Source organism: Typopeltis vanoorti, chromosome 1 (genome assembly GCF_054136105.1).
Source record: "Typopeltis vanoorti isolate ZY-2024b chromosome 1, IOZ_Tvanoo_1.0, whole genome shotgun sequence".
Taxonomy (NCBI): Eukaryota; Metazoa; Arthropoda; class Arachnida; order Uropygi; family Thelyphonidae; genus Typopeltis; species Typopeltis vanoorti.
In genome coordinates, this window is record NC_143549.1 from 104,489,863 (window position 1) to 104,510,682 (window position 20,820).

At 38.7% G+C, this 20,820-nt stretch overlaps 1 protein-coding gene across 1 annotated transcript in view; it reads right to left on the reverse strand.

Moving 5' to 3' along the window:
- Positions 1–299: 299 nt before the first annotated feature.
- Positions 300–20,820, reverse strand: part of LOC150110272 (aquaporin-1-like) — a 68,547-nt gene continuing 48,026 nt past the window's right edge. Inside the window, exons 2-3 of the mRNA XM_090395066.1 lie at positions 822–902; positions 300–538 (exon numbers count right to left, since the gene is read on the reverse strand). Of these exons, the coding sequence (XP_090251192.1) occupies positions 341–538; positions 822–902 (279 nt within the window). The 3' untranslated portion in view covers positions 300–340. The remainder of the gene's footprint in view (positions 539–821; positions 903–20,820) is intronic.

Genomic DNA, 20,820 nt, shown 5'->3' on the forward strand with positions numbered 1-20,820 from the left:
TTTTTTTTTGTTTTGTTTCACAATTGACGAATCCTTTCAGATTAAGAGAAGAATTGTGAAATGTAAAATATTTATTTACTCTGTACATTATATAACATTTACATACAGCAACCAAATTAGTCTGCTGACATCAAGAACATCCACACATTTAACCATATCTAAAGAAATAGGACTTTTTTATTTTGTGAATTTCACAATTGTCCAATGTCAGCGGTAAACGGGAGTTGAGAAGTAAAGGAACACTCAGTTGGCACGCTTTAAAAGGTGACACGGCACACCTTGGAGTTTTTATTCTTTTTTATTTTTTTAACATTATCGACATCACCAACAGACTGAGTGATCACACTCTGTAGTCATTCGAGGTGCCTGTCAGTTCAGTTTCATTGTTACTGAGGGCGCTGTGATCGCGGTTGATTTCTCTACCTAATTTTCTTCGGAAAGATCGTTTCAAGGTCTGCGTGGAATGTGAAGAATCCTGGGTGTAATCATACGTAAATCCTCCTATAATTCCACCTAGAACAGGGGCCACCCAATACACCTGCAAAGAAAAATCTGTTTTTGAATACTTCATTTTAAATATAATTTTTTTTTCTTAGGTGATTTTAAGTGTTAGTGCATTCATTGTACAAAGAAGTGTTTGTTAATTTCGTTAAAAAGAAGTCTTTAAGTATTTCGATATTCTTGTAAGGTACATTCTTGTAGGATTCAATGTTCAAGATTAAGTTCCTATTTATACGCTTGCGGAAAATGAGAAAGGGATTTAAAATAAATAAATAAATATTCTAAATCAGCGATTTTTCACTGATAGAAATATCACTTACCCAGTGATATTTCCACGAATTTGTTACCACTGCAGGACCCAATGATCGAGCAGGATTGAAGCTTGCTCCAGTATAGCGAAACTTAAAAGGGGAGAAAAAAAGTTACTAAACCTTTCGATCAAAATTAAGTATTTATACACTGATTTAATATATTTATCTAATATATAATTAATTAATAAGAAAAATTATGTACATATAATAAAAATTTTGTTTAAGAAATAAAATTTTCATAAACGAATTTTTTTTAAAAATATTGCTATATTTCTTTCCATACCATTCTCTTCATTGAATATACTTTGTAGAAGAATAATGAAAGGAATGACTTTCATTACAGGATTGTCATCCATCCCCTTGGAGGGTAATGGATGGCGATCCTGTAGCTAATGAAGTTCTAACTGAGGCTCGACTATTGCTGATACCCTCCTGCCATGATCAGAGCTTTAATTGCTCAACAATAACACCTTACCCCTACACTGTCCTCTACAGATAACGGGGAAGTTAAAAGCATTCTTGCTTCGCCCCATTAAGCTAGTCCTTATAAGGACTTAATTCTAAGGAGCTAGATGGAATGTTGATTGCGGTCTCACGATAGTCCTTTAGTGTGATGTATTTTGTGTTTATACGATATACGGAAGTCCTTGAGATCCAGCTCAGGTAAGGATACATATATTTGAATATTTTAAACATGAACAATTTAAGTCCCGATGACTTTATCCAATCGTTGGATAAGAAACTGGCGCTCAACCTCCTCATAAAACTGTTGAAGAAATTTGAGGTAGAGTGGCCAGGGTTTCTAAACCTATATTCAGCGACAGACGACTCCACAGAAGGGGACAACTCAACACCAGTGGAAGAAGGGAAGACGAACCTGATAATCTCTGCTCCTACTCAAAAACATGATACAGAAACCCAAGCTCGGAAAAAACGTAAAATAGCGGAGACTCAGATAAACGAGGGGATGGAAGAAGATAACCCCAACACTGACCTCCCCACACCCAATAACGAAAAAGTTCCTCCAATTGTTCTACGGGAAAAAGAATGTTGGACAGCCCTTAGGCCTATTATGCAAAACCACCAAATTGCCTATTCATGGGCAAAAAACGTAGACGACGGAGTTAAAATCCAGCCTGCCACAATAGGCGACTACAGACTCCTCACAAAAACTATGGATGAGTCAAATATTAAATATCATACTTACTCACTGAAGTCGGAGAAAAACCTAAAGGTTGTACTCAGGGGAGTAACAGAAAACATCTGCACAGATGAAATTACTGAAGACCTCTGCCTCCACGATCTCCCACCTGTCAAGGTTAGCAGAATGCTACGGGCTGACAAGAGTCCAATGCCCCTAGTACTCGTTGAGATACCCAAAACTCACAAGAACATATACAACATAACAACGGTCTGTGGTCTGAAAATCACAACAGAACCACTAAAGAAAAGAGCCTCGTCGGGCCAGTGCTACAGATGTCAGAAATACGGACACACACAGAAACTCTGCAGAGCAGACTACAAATGCCTCAAATGTGGGCAAAACTACCCCACAACAACCTGCTCAAAACCCAGGACCTCACCAGCCAAATGCGCGAACTGCGGGACCCCCACCCGGCAAACTACAGAGGCTGCAGTCACTACCCTAAGAATAAAACAGACAACAAAAGGAAACATATCTCTCAACCCTGCCCGTAGGCACCAGAGTTGACGGCTCCCCAATTCCCTGACACCCTGACAACAAAAGACAACAAAATACCAGCTCTCACAAATGGAAAATACCAACAGTCTGGAAAGCCACCGTCGAAGCAGGACATACGCCGAAGTAGCCCGCTCATCCAAAGATATCCAGCAGGACCAACTTCTTCCAAACATGACAACAGTCATCACAGCCTCATTGGCAAACATGCTTCAAGACTTCAGTAAGTCAAACCCTTCACCAAACTCCACAAAAAGATTTCTAAAATAAACTCAAACCATATTATCAATGCTTGTTAATGAATAAAATTAGATTACTCCCAGACTCACTACAGATCGCCGCTTGTAACGCCAATGGCCTAAAAAACAAGACACTGGAGCTTCAAGAATTCTCTCACAGATACAACCCTGACATAATCCTAATTAATGAAACTCATCTAAGACCTGCAGACAATCCAAAACTGAGAGGCTACACACTATATAGAAATGACCGACAGGACTACAGAGGCGGTGGTACAGCTATATTTCTCAGGAACTACATCAGGCACAATGGAATACCCCCCCCCCAACCTCCAACCTAGAACTCACCGATGTCGAAGTCCACACAAACTCAACTGGAAGACTTAAAATTTACGCCGCCTACAACTCCCCTGCTAAGACCCTGCTATTTTCTGACTTGGATGCTGTACTATGCACAAATGAATCCATCATCGTCGCTGGGGGACTTAAACTTCAAACATCCCTCCTGGAACAGCAGAACCACAAATAAAAATGGCCGTATTCTCTTCAGCTACACAGGATCAAACAACGCTGTCGTAACAGGACCCACTGAACCAACCCACCACAGCCCAACTGGCACAGCCGACGTCCTAGACATCGCCATCCTACACAACATCAAATACCAGCACAGTATTCAAGCACTGAACGAATTATCATCAGACCACAACCCAATCCTACTTCACTTAGGGAACAAAAACCAGTCACCTCCCCCCAAACCTCCATTGTCTGGGAGAAACTTAGGAAAGTGCTACCAGAATACATTGATCCGGTTCCCCATATAAAAGCCAAGTAAGAAATAGACACGGCAATAAAGAACTTCACCAATCAAATCAATAAAGCCATAACAGCAGCCACAGTATCCACGATTACCCACAAACAAAATCGTCTCCCTGAAAAGATCATGGACTTAATAAGGGAAAAAACAGACAAAGAAAAAGATATCACAACACTCGTGCTCCCCATGACAAAACAGCCCTCAACAGATTAAACAAATCTGTCCGAGAAGCTCTCCAGAACCACAGGAATCAACAATGGGATAACGAGCTCACCTCCATCTCCACAGCAGATCATTCCATATGGAAATTCCTAAATAACTTCAGGAACAAGCGCAAATCCCTCCCCCCTGTGCAAGCAGAACAGCACCTTGCATACACAGATGCTGACAAAGCTGAAGCCATAGCAAGAAACCTAGAGAAACAATGCAGTCCTGCATATGAGAACCTAAACATCAGCCATGTATACGAGATCCATCGTAAAGTCAGGTTCATAGTAAATCGTCCCGATGTCAATCAAAGCCCTATAATGTCTACCTCACCTACCGAAATAATCGGCATCATCAACCATCTCAAGATCAAAAAAGCCCGAGATCCTGACGGCATCACTAACCAAGTCATCAAGGCACTACCATGCAAAGCCAGGGCATATCTGCAAACATCATAAACTCCATCCTCAAATGCAGCACTTCCCCCAGTCACGGAAAATAGCTGACATCATCCCAATTCCAGGAAACCAGGAAAATACCCACACCTACCTGAAAATTACCGTCCCATCAGCCTGCTATCCAATTTAGGGAAAATAGCTGAGAAAATCATCCTCATCAGACTCCAAGATCATGTCAACCAACTAAATATCATTCCACAAGAACAATTTGGCTTCCGTCAAAATCACAGCACCACCTAACGATCCATAGACTGGTAGAATACATCACCACAGGATTTAATTGGAATCAACACATTGGAGCCGTCTTCCTAGACATCTCAAAGGCTTTCGATAAGATCTGGCGCCAAGGCCACCTCTACAAACTTATCGTCGCTAACCTTCCACTAAACATGATACACCTGATCAAATCATACCTCTCCAACAGGAGGATGCAAGTCAAAATCAATGAGACGGTCTCAACCCAACGGAAAATCCTCGCTGGGGTTCCTCAAGGATCACTGCTAGCCCCGATCCTGTTCAACATCTATATGGCAGACATCCCTCAAAATCCTCTCACATCCACCATCGCCCTTTATGCAGATGACACGGCTATTCTAGCCAGATCTCGCCAACCATATCTCGTTACCAAAACACTACAAGACACCATCCTGAATCTAGAAAAATGGTTTAAAGACTGGCGACTACAATTAAACCCCCAGAAAAGCAAAACGATACTCTTCACAAGAAGACGAGCATCCCCCAAAGGAGACATCACCCTGTTCAACTCCAAAATTCCCTGGAAAACTGAAGCAAAATACCTCGAAATAAATCACGATAAGCGATTATGCTTCAACAGCCATATCAAGAGCACATGCACCAAAGCTTCAAAAGTTATCGCCCGACTATACCCCTGGATCAACAGACACAGCAAACTAAGCTCAAGAAACAAAATTCTACTGTACAAGACAGTGATCCGTCCCACAGTTATATACGCCTCCCCAGCCTGGAGCCATACCTCCAAGACAAACATCCTCGATCTACAAAGACTACAGAACACGTGCCTGCGAATGATACTGGACGCCCCATGGTTCACCAGGAACGCCCAGATCCACCGGGACGTAAATATCCCCTACATCTCTCCACTACTACGCTCCCTAGCAGAAAAATTCTTTATGAAGACATCTACGCATCCAAACCAACTAATACAGCAATCCGGAAATTATGATGGTAATGACCACTGGAAACATAAAAGACCGAAAGCCATCCTAACACTCAACGACGAATAACCACCTCTGCCCACTCAGGGCGAGCTAAAATAGCTTACAAATCTCTCCCATCACTGCTCCCGAAACAGACAACAGGGAATATGAAAAGCCTCTGCGCCATATATGTGCTGCGTCCTGCGTCCTACTTAAATCTAAGAGTATCCAAGAGTAACCTATGATCACGGAAGATTATAGCGATGATGTCTGACGCACGGGATTTTGATAGTTGATATAAAATGTGATTCAAGGAATTTTGACTAGTAAATTTACTATTAGTTAATAGTTTTACTACTATAATCAATCGGTTTATTTTTAAAGAGGTCCAAAGAATCAGCTAAGTAGGTAAGTCAACAAATTTCAAAACATCGGCGATACGCTAGGCCTACTGCTAATAGTATCGCCATTGTTTCACTGCTTCATTTTCTTCATTAGAAACTGTCTATTATTACTATTGTGGAAAGGGATAGTCATGTCCTGCTCTACAGAACAAGACTTGGGTCTAACCATAGATGCACCGTACGAAGAACTTAATTTTAAACAGCTTCTGGCAATTTTTAAACACGTAGGAAATCTGCTTCACACAAAATGGCCAGGAAAGGTTGTTCATGAAATAAAAGAAGTTGATACAGATGACTCTCAACTCTTAGAACTTCTTCAAGACAGCGCTAGCGAAATAGCAATAACTATTGAGGATAATACCCTTACTGACCACACAGATTATCAGGAGGTTCGCGGTCGCAAAAAGCGCAAAACTGCAGCCTTTAAACCACCAAATGTGGATGAAATGGAAGAAGATGGCTCTGTCCCGGACTCTCCTACCTCCTCAAGGGAAAAGATACCCCCAATTATTCTGCGTGAAAAGAATAAATAGATGTCCCCTAAGGACTACGATGTACAACTTACAGATATCATACAGCCAAGCAAAAAATGTCACAGACTGTATTGAAATCCAACCCAAGACAGTGATGGATTATCGACGGTTAACCTCTGAACTGAATACCAGAGGTATTCAGTACCACCCGTTTTCACTAGGATCAGAAAAAAACCTCAAGGTAGTGATTAAAGGTGTATCTGAAGATGTTTCCACAGAAGAAATCACAGCAGATCTACACCAGAAAGATTTACCACCCATAAAGGTCAGCAGAATGACGAGGAGAGACAGGACTCCAATGCCACTAGTGTTAGTAGGGATCAGTCAAATCTACAAGCACATATATGATCTGACGTCCATCTGTGGACTGAAAATCACTACAGAACCATTAAGAAAAAGGGCTTCAACAGGGCAATGCCATAGATGTCAGAAGTTTGGTCACTCCCAGAAAATGTGTAAGGCTGAATTCAAATGCTTAAAATGTGGGGTCAGCCACCCAACAAATAAATGCTCTAAGCCAAAATCCACTCCGGCTAAATGTGCCAACTGTGGCGGTCCTCACACTGCCAACTACAGAGGATGCGCGCACAATCCAAGAAATAGAAAATCAGAAGAAGGAACATACTCTTCCTCTCTTAGCACACCTACATCAGAGACTACTTCACAGCCTCCTATAGTTCAACATAAAGGATCAGAAGCCCACCTGCTGAAATCTGAGGGCTCTAAAAGAACAACTCAGAAACAACAGTCTAGGACGTATGCGGATGTAACGCGCCCTAAACATACATCCCTGGAACAGCCAACATCACATCCAGATGTGACAGCTATCATTACCTCTTCATTGGCAAATATGCTGTTGGATTTTAGCAGATCCAACTCTTCACAAAGTTCTACTAACAGATTTCTAAAGAACACACAAGTTATTATTTCAGCGCTCACTAATGAACACTAACAAAGTAAAACCAGAATCTCTAGAGATCATTGCGTGGAACGCGAACGGCCTGAGGAGTAAGATTTTAGAACTTCACAATTTCGTCCAAAGACATCAGTCAGATGTCCTTTTACTAAATGAGACGCACTTAAGACCTTCAGACAACCGCAAAATTTGTGGATACCAACTGTACAGAGCTGATAGACTTTCCCACAGAGAAGGAGGCACGGCAATTTTCATTACAAATTTCATCTCTCATCACTCCATAAACATCCCTCCTACCACCAACCTCGAGATCACCGGCATTGAGATTCTCACGAGTTCTGTCGGCAAACTAAAAATCTTTTCAGCTTATCATCCTCCACATAAATCACTATTGTTCTCGGATTTGAACCCATATTCGATACCGGAGAGCCTCTCATCGTGACAGGTGATTTAAATATCAAGCATTCAACCTGGAATAGCCGTTCCACCAACAAAAATGGACAGATACTACATAACTATGCTGGTTTCAACAACCTTCTTGTAATAGATCCCGCTGATTCCACCCATCACAACACTTATGGTCGGGCTGATGTGTTGGACATAGCCATATCGCAGCACATCAGACTCCAATACAATTTAATGACGATTAACGATCTGTCATCAGACCATAACCCAATACGATTAAAATTGGGAAACCTTGAAAAATTATCCCATCCCCTCACTCATTCATTCCTTGGGAAAGGCTCCAAGGTACTTCCAAAATATATTGGTCCTGTTCCCATCATTAAATCAAAAGAGGAAATTGAAATAGCTGTTAAAAATTTAACAGAACAGATTAAAGCAGCCTGTGCAGCAATTACTACCCCTGCAACTACCCGCAAGTCCAACCACTTTCCAGAAGATATTATGAATCTGATTAGAGAAAAAAATAAGGCAAGAAAAAGATATCACAACACCAGGGCGCCGCAAAACAAACGGATCTTGAACAGGTTCAACTCTGCAGTGAGAGATGCCCTTGCAGCCCATAGAACTTAACTCTGGGAAGAAAAACTAACCTCCATCTCTACTGATAACCACTCCATATGGAATCTTATCCAAAAGATTAAAAACAGAAATAAACCTCTTCCTCCCTCCCCCCTCCAAACAGATTTAGGTCTCATCCACACGGATGCTGATAAAGCTGAAGCAATAGCAAATCACCTTGAAGAAAAACAATGTAAACCTGCATACGATCACCTCGATTTTAACCATATATACAAGACTACCGTAATGTCAGATATTCACTCAATTCTGCTCTTACATATTCCACTCAAATTGCATCCACCTCACCTGCTGAAATATATGCTATTATTAAGAAGTTCAAGAACAAAAAGGCTCCTGGACCCGATGGTATCTCTAACAAAGTAATAAAGCTTCTACCACATAGAGCTATTGTTCATCTGACAAATATAATTAAGTCCATCCTTCACTACAAACATTTCCCTTCCTACTGGAAACTGGCGGACATAATACCGATCCAGAAACCTGGAAAAGATCCCAGATTGCCTCAAAATTACAGACCAATCAGCCTCATCTCTAATCTAGGTAATTCTTACCAGACTTCAAGATTCAGTACTCCGTTTAAATATCCTGCCTGAGGAGCAGTTTGGCTTCCGACAGTCGCACAGCACCACGCAGCAAATACACAGATTGGTGGAACATCATCACGCGTTTTAACTGGCGTCAATGCACTGGGGCTGTTTTCCTTGACATAGCCAGTGCATTTGACAAGGTTTGGCATTATGGTTTGCTATACAAACTGATAACATCTGGTGTACCAATCGGAATCATTCATCTTATAAAGGCATACCTCTACGATAGGCACATGCAAGTCAGGATGTGTGGGGTAGTCTCGACACTAAAACGCATCTTGGCTGGAGTTCCACAAGGATCCTTACTAGCACCAATCCTATTCTCTTCATACTTGTATGATATACCACACAACCCATTATCTTCAATTAAAGCCCTATACGCTGACGGTACAGCGATATTAGCCAGATCTTTAAAGCCTCACCTAGCCATCAAGAGACTGCAAGAAAACCTACTGCTAATCGAACAATATTTCTCCAAATGGCGACTCCAACTGAATCCTCTGAAGAGCATAGCCGTCCTATTCTCTAGAGGATCAGTGCTTCCTAAAGAAGAAATTCTCCTTTTCAACACTAAAATTCCGTGGAAAACTGAGATCAAATATCTTGGTGTAACACTGGACAGAAAACTGACTTTCAGCTCCCATATCAAGACTCTCTGTGCAAACATATCAAAATCCATAGCCCAGCTCTATCCGCTAATTAACAGAAACAGTAAGCTGAGCACCAGAATCAAACTTCTCATATACAAACTGATGGTTCGTCCAATACTCACCTACGCTTCACCGGCCTGGAGTCATACCTCAAATTCTAATATTCTCAAATTACAACGTATCCAGAATAAATGTCTCAGAATGATCCTGTGGGCGCTCCATGGTTCATCCGAACTGTCCAGCTGCATCGGGACACAGATATCCCTATATTTACACTTTCATGCAGACTATAGCAATCAAATTCTTCTCAAAAGCATCTGTGCACCCTAACAAACTGATCCAACTGGCTGCAGATTATGACGCAATGGATTATTTCAAACATAAAAGACCTAAAGCCATCCTAAACTTCAACACTGAGGGCGAGCAATTGGCTCATAAACTTTCTCCACTCACAGTTTCTCTCAATATAGCCGGGAATATGAAAAGTTTTTGCTTCACCCCTTATGTCAGTAAAGTTGATAGTTGATAGTTGATACTTAAATCTAAATGTAACAGTCTAAATTTGAATCTGAAAACAACAGAAAAGAATCAAAAATAATTTTATATGTTGAGGAATCTTTACAACACCGCAAAGGCATCACGACATACCCCAGAAGTAAAACAGAACAAGTGGGTAAGAAATATATTCAAGCTCTACAACAAAGAAGATTGCTATTTATAAGAGGAATGCCCACGAAAGAACTAATCACATAAACAAAAATGGAATAGAAAGTCGAAAATGAATCTCATAACTGATGGCGGGATATGATGATCTGTCAGAAACGTTAGTAAGAAAATTTATTTTCACGGTAGTTGGAATGAATTTCCAGAAAGAATGCGAAACATTTTAACTTCTAAGAATTGTCATCGAAAAAGAATCTCCCCAAAATGCCGATACCTTTGTTCAATGAGCATAACTAAAAACAGATGCAGCAAATCGTATCAAATTCGAACAACAGACGCTCGTGACGTTACTCATGAGGATTGCAACCATGTTATTTGCCAGACGATACAACTATTGTATTAGAAAGGCACGCATATTTTGGTTAGAGGAAATCCTGTGCCCAAAACATAATCTAATTTCCAACATCTTTTCGGAATATGTTTGAAATAAGCACAATTTTAGAGATAAGAGTACGGTTGTTGTTTAAATGGAATCTCTGGGATATTTTCTAGCCAGACAGCGAAAGTCATTTTCTTCCCGCCAGGTGTAATGGTTTGCTAGTACGAAATTAGATTTTCGAAAATCAAGCAAGCACAGCTTAGTTTGATGTGAATTCACTATACTTTAATAATATCGGTGCTTTCGTTATTCTCTTCATACCGATATTGCACAGCCATCCTTTAGGTCTCATTATCCTTGAATGTTGTTCATCGTCACGGAAGCAGAAACAATTTGGGAAGTTGATTTTCTTTGTGGAATTACTTTTAACTGATCCACATACACACAGAAGATATTTATTTTCTTATCTTTATTGATAGATTTTTCATTAGACAGTAAAAGAAAACGCAGTGAAATACTAGGATTGTTGCATAATAATGTAACTTAGTAATACCAGTGTGGGCGTCAATAGAAATAAAACGATTATAGGATTGCCTTTTTTTTTCTTAAAAAAGATTAAGTAATAAAATTGAAACTAAAAAACAGGCAAAAATGGTAAAAATTATGAAATATTTTAAAGATTTTTTCTTTTTAAACTGTTATTTAAACAAAACACCTATTTCTAAAATAAATGTTTATTAATGAAAGTTAATCAACGTAAGCAGAATTAGCTATGAGTAGAAGTTTGTTCTGTTTTCTAATGGTATTAAAAGTAAAACAATGATTCATGAGGTCATTAAAAAGAAGAGAAAAGAATTATATTAAAAATAATATAATAGTCGCTCAATCAATTTTCATTAATGTGTAAGCAAAGATTTCTGAAATAAGTCGGATTCAGAAATCTCAGCAAGAGACCACTTTTTGAAGGTAAGTAATAGAACACTGTTTTGAAAAGATCTGCAGTACCAACATGTTCAACATTTCTAATTCCTATAAAGCAAAGAAAAATTGTAATCCTTTTTTTTTTTTAATTTTGCGATTTTAGTGCAGAAACTTAAAAATTGTTGGGAAAAATATTTCTCATAAATTAAAATTAATTAATTTCTTGCCGTTGTCAATTATAGGACTTTGTTATTACCTTTATTGCAATAAACTGTAAGGCTCATTTCTATTTCTAATAGCTATACATATTAACGTATGAATTGACTGCCTTTAAAAGCCACACCCTGTATTAGTAATACGTTTGCTCTTTATTGCCCGTTTTATTTAACTTTCTTTGAAATTGGATTTTCTTAAAGCACCATCACTAAGGATATCTGTAGTATTGACTAACCTACCGTGTTTGGAACTGTGCCATCTAGTACAACTGGAAAATTATCAGCCATTTATTCCTCACTATATTCGTGTAGCATTGCCATTGGGTAAAATGGGAAATGATTTACGTGATCATGTCAATATGCTAGTTTGAATGTAGACCAAAACTATCAAGTTATTTACTTCATTATTCGAGTAGATTTTGGCATTTTGCCAACTGCTAAAGTCACAATTGTGGTTTGTTTGTTACATAAAAGAAAGTTTTGACATCGTTAGAATTTATAAAATGGATTAATTAGCTGTCGTGCTATTTCATTTTATTTAAATCTTGGTTTCGTTTTTTCTTACACCGGCAATTTAGTGACAGTTTTCCTTATAGCAAGTTTCAAGTGTTCTTTATCAACGATGGTAACAAAAAATCTTTGTAACTGACGTTTTTATATACACTTTTTTATTTACCCTTAAGCACCTCCATAAAATGATTTGAGAGGTGAGAAGTATTCTATGAGGGAGGATGTTAAGGAGTTGTTGAAAAGGGAAAAAGTGAAGAGCGAGAAGGCAAAGATTGCAAGTCTCCCGTGATGCTATGATAAAGGTGAACTGAGGAGGAAGGCATTGATAGCCAATAAGTCTATACGTAGATTATGCAGATGAATGATATAGGATTTGTTGATCTGTGGCCTATGTTTGACGGAAAGAAGGATTTGTACATTGTTGATGGACTGCATCTAAATGATTTTGATGTTAGGTGTCTGGATATAGCTTTGTTCACCGAGCATGCTGATTTGCAAATTCAGGGATATTTAAGTAATTAGGGTGGAAGCAGGTGAGTTGGGTGAAGACACCCAGGAGGCGAGTGACTGTGAGAATGACCAAATGTGGAATCTAATCTCTCAAGCAAAAATAATGAATAGGATAGTCAATTCAGGATGTAAAGGTGGGTGGCGGACTAAAGGTATGCTGCAATTTCTATATACTATGACCAGAAGTTTCAGGAACAAGAGAGAGGAGTTTTTGCTATTGGTTAGTGCAACCTCGCCAAAAGTTATAGGCATTAGTGAGACTTGGCTAACGGCAGATGATGAGGTTACAGGGATTGACTATGAAGGGTTTAGTATTTTTACGGAAGATAGAGAAGATATGTGAAGAGAAGATATCATCTGCTGATGATAGCAAAATCGAGGCGGAAACAGGTGACTAATGGTGTGACACAAGGTTCAATTGCTGGGACCATTGCTGTTTAATTTGTACATAAATGATATAGGAAATAAACTGAAAGGAAATATTCAGTTGTTTGCTAAATAATCCGAAATTAGGAAGAGTAATAGTTAACCAAGACGACGTGGAGAGCCTGCAGGACGATTAAAATAGTCTTCAGTATGAGGAAATGATAATGGGTGTCGGTTTAATGTGGAGGAATGTAAAATTATGCATTTTGGGATAAACAGATTACAAGCTGTGTATCACATTGATGGCGCTGTATTCCAGGAAATAGATGAAGCTAGAGATTTGGGGGGGGGGGATAGACAGAGAGTTAAAGTTTATAGGACATATTGCTAAGGTAGCTCATAAGATTACTTGGCTATTGAAGAACACATTAACAAGTAGAGATAAAAAAAACTTTTGTTCCTCTTTATGAGGTCTTGATACGTCCACATTTGGATTGCTTTGCGCAAGTCTGGTCCCCCTGGGTTTCTTGGGGATGAGGAAGCAGTGGTGAGTGCTCTGTGGAATGTTTCCTAAGAGAATAAATTGAGAGTGTGTGGAATGCAGAAGTTGGTTAATACGAGAAAAAGAGCGGGATATGATAGAAACATTTAAGTTGCTTAAAGGGTTTCATAGGATAGATGAGGGAAAATGTTTCCGCACTTGGCAAGAGGAACCAAAACAAGAAGTCATCCCTGGAAGTTGAATAAAGTTGTGGTTAGTAAGAGTGTGAGGACTAGATTTTTTGCTTGAGAGTTGTGAATGAGTGGAATGGGTTGCCAGAGTCAGTTGTGAGTGCTTTGTCTCTTAATGTGTTCAAGAAGAGGTATGATGGGTTGTGTGGGAAGATTGGGTCTCCCGCGATGCGTTTTCGGACTCTATCGAAGTACCCGTATAATAATAATAATAATAATAATAATAATAATAATAATAATAATAATAATAATAATAATCTTCCTGAAGGTTATTTTCAAATGGATGATTACACTATAACTGAGTGAGCATTTTATATTGGAACGAATCCATGACATATTATCAATGAATAATAACATCTCCCAAGTATGGTCTTCGGCACAGGTGTCTTTTCCTTGGAAAAAAAATAAAAAAGCACCGGTCTGCCGAAAATGTAAAAATTTGAATATGATATATGCGTCTTCGACTAGGAGAAAAATGCTTCTAAGTTATTCAAAGTTTGGGAAGCCCACTTGGGTTTCGCGATGATAAGTTGCGTCACTATACAATAATCCTAGGACTAAAAGTGCCATTTTAAGACCAGCCATGAGCATTTCTATACTTGGATTATTACTTGTGAATGACTTAATGATGCAGTAATAGATTTTTACCTTGACATTTATTAATGGATGATATTAAAATCCTCCCCATCAGTTTGTCTAGTCACTGGTATGGCCTTCATCAATTAAAACAAGTAATAAGTACAGAAATTTTAATCGATTAAATAAAAGCAACTTTATTCATTCCCTAATAATGTTTAAATAAATACTTCTTACCGTATTAATTGACTTTGATTATATAAGTATATTTTAGCAAATTAAGGCAATATCACTAATGCACAAGTAAGCAGCTCGGGAATATTGAAGTTGTCAGCCTTCCGAGATAACTGTTGTAGTTCCATATTTCCAATAACGATAGGTGAGAACTTATTGGTTTATTATACAATTTTATTAATTTTTATGTATACAATGTTGCTTTTCAATCACAACGCATTTCAATCATCAACGCAACCAAAATCGGAAGGTTAGATGCGCCTGATTTGTTAAAAAAAAAAAAGAAGAAAATATAAAGACACTGGAAATCTCTTGCTGCATTAAATGTAAGTCTTCATCGACAAATATTCGCTAGAAATTCCAAGCGAAATCGCCAAAAATCACGCTTTTATTTTTGTCTCGTCTTTTTATCTGCATATATCAAATAGCGGTGAATTCTATTGTTATTATTACAATCTCGTATTTCAATTCTGTTCTTAGATTTCCTATTTCCTTCTATATTCTCTCCACAGATTTCAGTTATTATTTTATATTTTTCACTTTATTTAGTTAATTTTTTTAACTTTACTCTTCTTTTATTTGAGCTCTCTCTGTGTTTGCGTGCGTACGTGTGTGTGTGTGTGTGTGTATGTGTGTGCGTGCGTGCGTGCGTGCGTGTGTGTGTGTGTGTTATCACTCGTACTTTTCCTCTCCAAGTACTTTATTTTATTTCATTTTTATACAAAATTCGCGCTGTGCCTTGTTATTTTCCCCTTAGAATTAGTTAATCAACGATCGATTCCGTAGGAACACGACGTATGTCAACTCTTGACTATTCTTGAAGCGAAGCTGTCGACAGGAACTATTTCGAATTTCAAATTTCTTTTTTTTCCTGCTTTATGTTGACCAACATAACGCCTGATTCACGTAAAATCAAACCCGCCGCATATTCCACGAATAAACAAATAAATGAATCATTCATGATGCTGCAGGAATAGGTGAACCCATCCCAGCTCTGTCGTTTGGCATTCTGGTTCGGTTATTACAAAAAATAAAAAATAAACAGCCTTTTGGTGCTTCAGAAGTATGTTGAAATCTCCGTGTTAGAAACACATCCTTATGTTTCTGTTTTCACCTATGTCTGATTATTATTAAGCTGTATATAAGGCAATTATATATTTAAAACTGACTCTACGGTTATCAACTTTGAAAAAGGTGTGATATTAGATAAGGAGGACTATCCGTTCATGACATTGGTAAAAGACTGCACCATCAAAACTCTATTGTAACCAGCAGCATCACCAGAAAAAATATCAGGATGCCCACAGCCAACAAACGTACAAGATTTAGTTGATTTAACACTTTCATTGCCAAGCTGAAAATTGGAATTTCGTGTGGTCGCCAATTTTTTTTTATTTTTTATTTAGTTAACGACGTCCACGCGATAACGCGTGATCGGCCGTTTGGTGAGAACTCGCATTGCGCGATATCGCGTGATTGGCAATGAACGTGTTAAGGTTTATTGGTGCAAGTCATAATGCGCCATAACAAAGGTAACAGCAGTAGACAAGGTGTAAATAAACAGTCATAAACAGATAAATCAACAAAATAATATGTATGTAAAAAAAATAAGTTAAGCAGTAGTATCTACATATAAATAAAATTCATAATCAATGTGCTTGTATAAATTAATTATTTGTGAAAAGTTAAAAACGTTATGCAGTCTGATAACATCTGTCTGAGTGTATATCGCTCGGCTAGATAGGGAAAAAAATTATTTCTCTCTCATGTGAAGTGCTGACGCTCCACCAGAATATGACAAGTGGCAAGATAAGTGCATTTTTCACATATAGGGGGATCATTTACAACCCAGTAGTAAAAATAATAATAATAATATGTAACATGAGTGTGACCCACACATGGGGAACCTAGCAAGAACAACTTCCTCTCTTCTGTTTCTACGTGGACTAGGCTGTCAATGCGTAATTACAGGCTTAATATCATGCACATTATATTTGTCAGTGCTGCCATAATGACTGCCACTTGGCAATTAGCTTTCATCTTATAAAATGTCTGTAGTCTATATAGGAAACTGTCAAACAGTACATGGAACAAAGTATGAGTTGATCTAACACCTGCATCTGCAGTCTCAGTTCCGTTAATTCCAATGTGGCTGGGAATACAGCACAACTGAACATCAAAATTAAGGGTTTTCATTTTGTACAACAGGTGTAACACCTCACACGGCACAGAATGTGGACTATATATAGGAGAGGAGATAGTCTGTAAAGAGTTCAATAAGACTGTATAAATTATATCCTTTTGGTAGCGGTTTTCTTTTATATGCTCAAGTGCAAGCTGAATGACATGCATCGCTGCTGTTAATTACTGCAATTGAGTGGGATCTGGTTGGAGACAGTAAAATCAGGAAGCACAGCAGCATAGCCAACAAAGATCTCTGATCTTGAACCATCAGTATACATGAGCACAAAATAAGAACGGGGACTATGTTTGCATGAAAGAATTGCAAGTAGAGAGATGATGAAATATGACTTCTGTAGTTGACAAAATGAGAGGTTGCATCATGGAGTGCAAACCTGTCATGGAGGAATGCTGTTATGTTTGGGGCAAGTAATGTTATCAGCATTCAGGCCAATAGCATCCATCATCCCTTTAAGACGCATGCCAAAAGGACATAGCAGTCTGACTTGTGTGATTTTGAGCCTCCCAACGTAAAGAAAATAGATACCTATGATGCGCTGAGAGAATCTTTATTTTTAAGGCATAGTTAAGTGACGACTCTTTCCGTCTAAGTGATAGAGCTGGTTCATTTGCTTCAACATAAAAGCTTTGAGTGGGTGATCTGCGAAAGACACCAAAAGTATCCTCATTCCCTGATGATGGATGGGATACAACCATCGCAGGTTACTCTGCCTTGCCGAACCATAGACTTGAGACTCATAATCCAGCTTTGAACGTATAAGTGCACCAGACGGAGCAATGAAGATCGATCAGCACTTCATTCAGTAGAGGATAGAGTATGAAGGATACTCAACACTCTCCTGCACTTTTGCCTTAGTTGACGAATGTATACAAGGAATGTAAGTTTTCTGTCAAAGATGAGTCCCAAGAACTTGGCTTCTGTTGCTAGTGGAATAAGTTTGTCCCATTCTTAATGCAGGATCTGGATGAAGAGTGCATTTTCGGTACAAGTGTACACAGACAGTTTTTTTCTGCTGAAAACTTGAACCCATTACTAAGAGCCCACAGAGAAACATGATCATTTGCTTGCTGAAATTGTCTCCCAGTTATCCTCATGTTACGAGAATGACAGTAAATTGTTGTGAAGTCATCACCGCATAGAGCATTGTCTACGGTGGGAGGAAGCTATTTAGTGATAGCTTCACTATCGCTATTTAGTGATAGTGAAGCTATTTAGTGAGGAAGCTATAACTTGAATAGCAAAGAGTGTCACGCTTAAGACACAATCGGCTAGACAGAAAATTATAAAAATACAGGAAGGTGACTTCTGAGACCTAGGTTTTAGAGGCCTTTTAATATGCCATATCTCCAGGCTTTTTCCACGTCAGTACTAAAACCAATGGTTCAATCGGCTTTCCAATGGTTTCGTAGACATCGAACGATGTATAAGAAAGCCACATTATATATTGGAGAGAAGATCGTTTTTCCTAAATATCAGAGAAGTTTGTCATTAATCATTTTCTCTAATATCTTCCAAAACTCACAGCAATAGATCAATAATTGTTTGCTTGTTTTGGATCCTTTCCTGTTTTTAGGGTAACGATGACAACTGAATTATGCCAAGAATCCGGAAATTCTTCCTCTGCAATGTTCTGTTGTATATTAAGAGAAGGAGATCCATAGATAATGATGGTAGATGTTTTATCATTTCATAATGAATATCATCTGGACCTACTGCACTGTGGTGAAACAATAAAAGAGTTCTTATGGTTCCTCCTTAACAAATAGCTGATTATACGATTCAAGCCCATTGGCACAAAAATGTAGCCGCTATTTCTCTTGTTTCTCGTTCAATATTAAAAACGCAGGACGATATGAAGCTGTTGCTGAGATTTTGGCAAAATATTTTTAAAAAAAAAAAACGTGCTTACAATAGCTTTCGAATCAGCAAAAACACATCCATTATGGTCTAAGGTAGACACACACACAGTGAGATCTGTATCTACCTTTCATTTTCCGGATTCTATCCCATACAATTTTTGCACTGTTTGATAAATTGATGAGATAAATTGGATCCAAGATTGTTTTTGATTCTGATGTCTCACATAACATGCTCTGGCCCGAGCATGCTTAAAAGCTATTAGGTTTGATGTGTTGGGGTATCTACGAAATATACTCCATGCTCCGTCTTAATCTTTTTTGGGCTGCCTGGCACCCTGAATTTCACCAAGGCTTTGGATAGAGTGTGAATCGAGGTCATGTTTTTGGGATTGAGGCTGTTACTGCCTTGAAAATACAGTCAAATATATTACTGCTTCATTGATAGATTTTACTGATTGTAATTAGCGTTAAATTTTGCAAGATGGGAGAAAGTATTCCAGTCAGTCTGGTCCATTTTCCGCATGGAGATTCCTGTAGAAACACATGGTTCCTGTGAAGACATTATGCAAAGAACAAGAAAATTATAGCTTCCGCATATGTTCTCTTCGAGTCCCATGTGAGCAGTAGAAAAATGGCAGGGAAACAGATTGTAAGATCTATTGCATAATACGAGTGGGTAGGCATATGGAAGAAGGTATTGAGTCCAGTATTCAAAAGGGAGAGGTCATTAAGCATCAAGGATTTATTCAGTGATAGGATTTTTTCCAAATGTGTTGACGCTGTCTCACGGAGCGTTTTGCCCATAAGAAGTACTGACTCAGGCAGTTGCAATTTAAGATTATCAAATTCCATCTCATAACCCGGTGGTAAATAAATCGAACATACTGCAATAAGAAATCCCACAGATATATTTTTCTTATATAGTGAAACATGTAGAGTATCCATAACTATAGAATCACACGTATGACACAGTAAATAACTTTTTTATTATGTAAATATTTCGTCTTATATATCATAAGACCATCAGTACAATTATCGAACAATAATAGGAATTGAATTCAAAAGACAGTAGCGCGCATGCGTAAATTGGAATCCTTCTACTTAACAGTCACGTGTTCATGGATTAAACCTAATGGGCTGAAATTTAAACAAATTAAAGTAAAGTAAAATATGACAGACAATTTATTTAATACAACTGAGGATATTTCCCAAACTTTTGGAACAGTGAGACAGTCATTCCGGTTAAGATTGGGTCTAAAGTAAGGCTTCAGCACTTTTTTTTACATAAACAATATAGGCCGAATCGCTACTGATTCCCAAAGCAATGTTAAACTGCTTTCTGCTTTTGGAGAATCTGCCAATACTAAACCATTTTGAATAAAGTAGGGTGACACTTTCCCTATCGGCTTTTAACCTTTTGCATGGATGATCAGAAAAACTGGTACATGCATACATGGTATTACTTTTTTTTGTTGTCTCTTACTTCTGTTATGAAGTGATATATCTTCGGTATCAGTACTTCACTGGGACCTTGTTAGAGCCCCTGAAACGTTTGAGGATGAAGAATTCATGCACAAGGTTTTTTTTATTTGTATGTGTGTGTGTGTGTGTGTGTGTGTTCGGCGCCAGAGCTCCACGCCCACCATGGGGCCACTCATGGACGTCCATTGACCTGCAAGCAATGAATGGGCACGGTCAGTGGAACGGCAATGCTATTACCGGACGCGATTCCAGCACCATAGCTAGCCTTGAGTCATGGGGGATAAGAGAGTTGCTGCAATACCATTGACCCTTGCAGGCAAACACAGCGGAAGGGGTGTTGGATCCCAGTGGTGGTATTCTGGAAGAAAGGATAGTAAACGACTCAAGAGAAGTAGAGTGAAGAATACGGGAAGAAAAGCAAAGAAAAAGAGGAAGAATGAAAAGGCCAGTACCCTCACTGGGGATCTCCTCCACCACGAACAGGTGCCCCACAGGGAGATTACATTGGGATAAGGTTCAGGAAGATTAAGAAACCTATCATCAGGGAGCAAAAGATACTCGGAAGGGTGGTTCGGAAATTGGGACAATCCGGTGTGAAAACAGTCACATTTTCAGTTTTTGACGGCTTT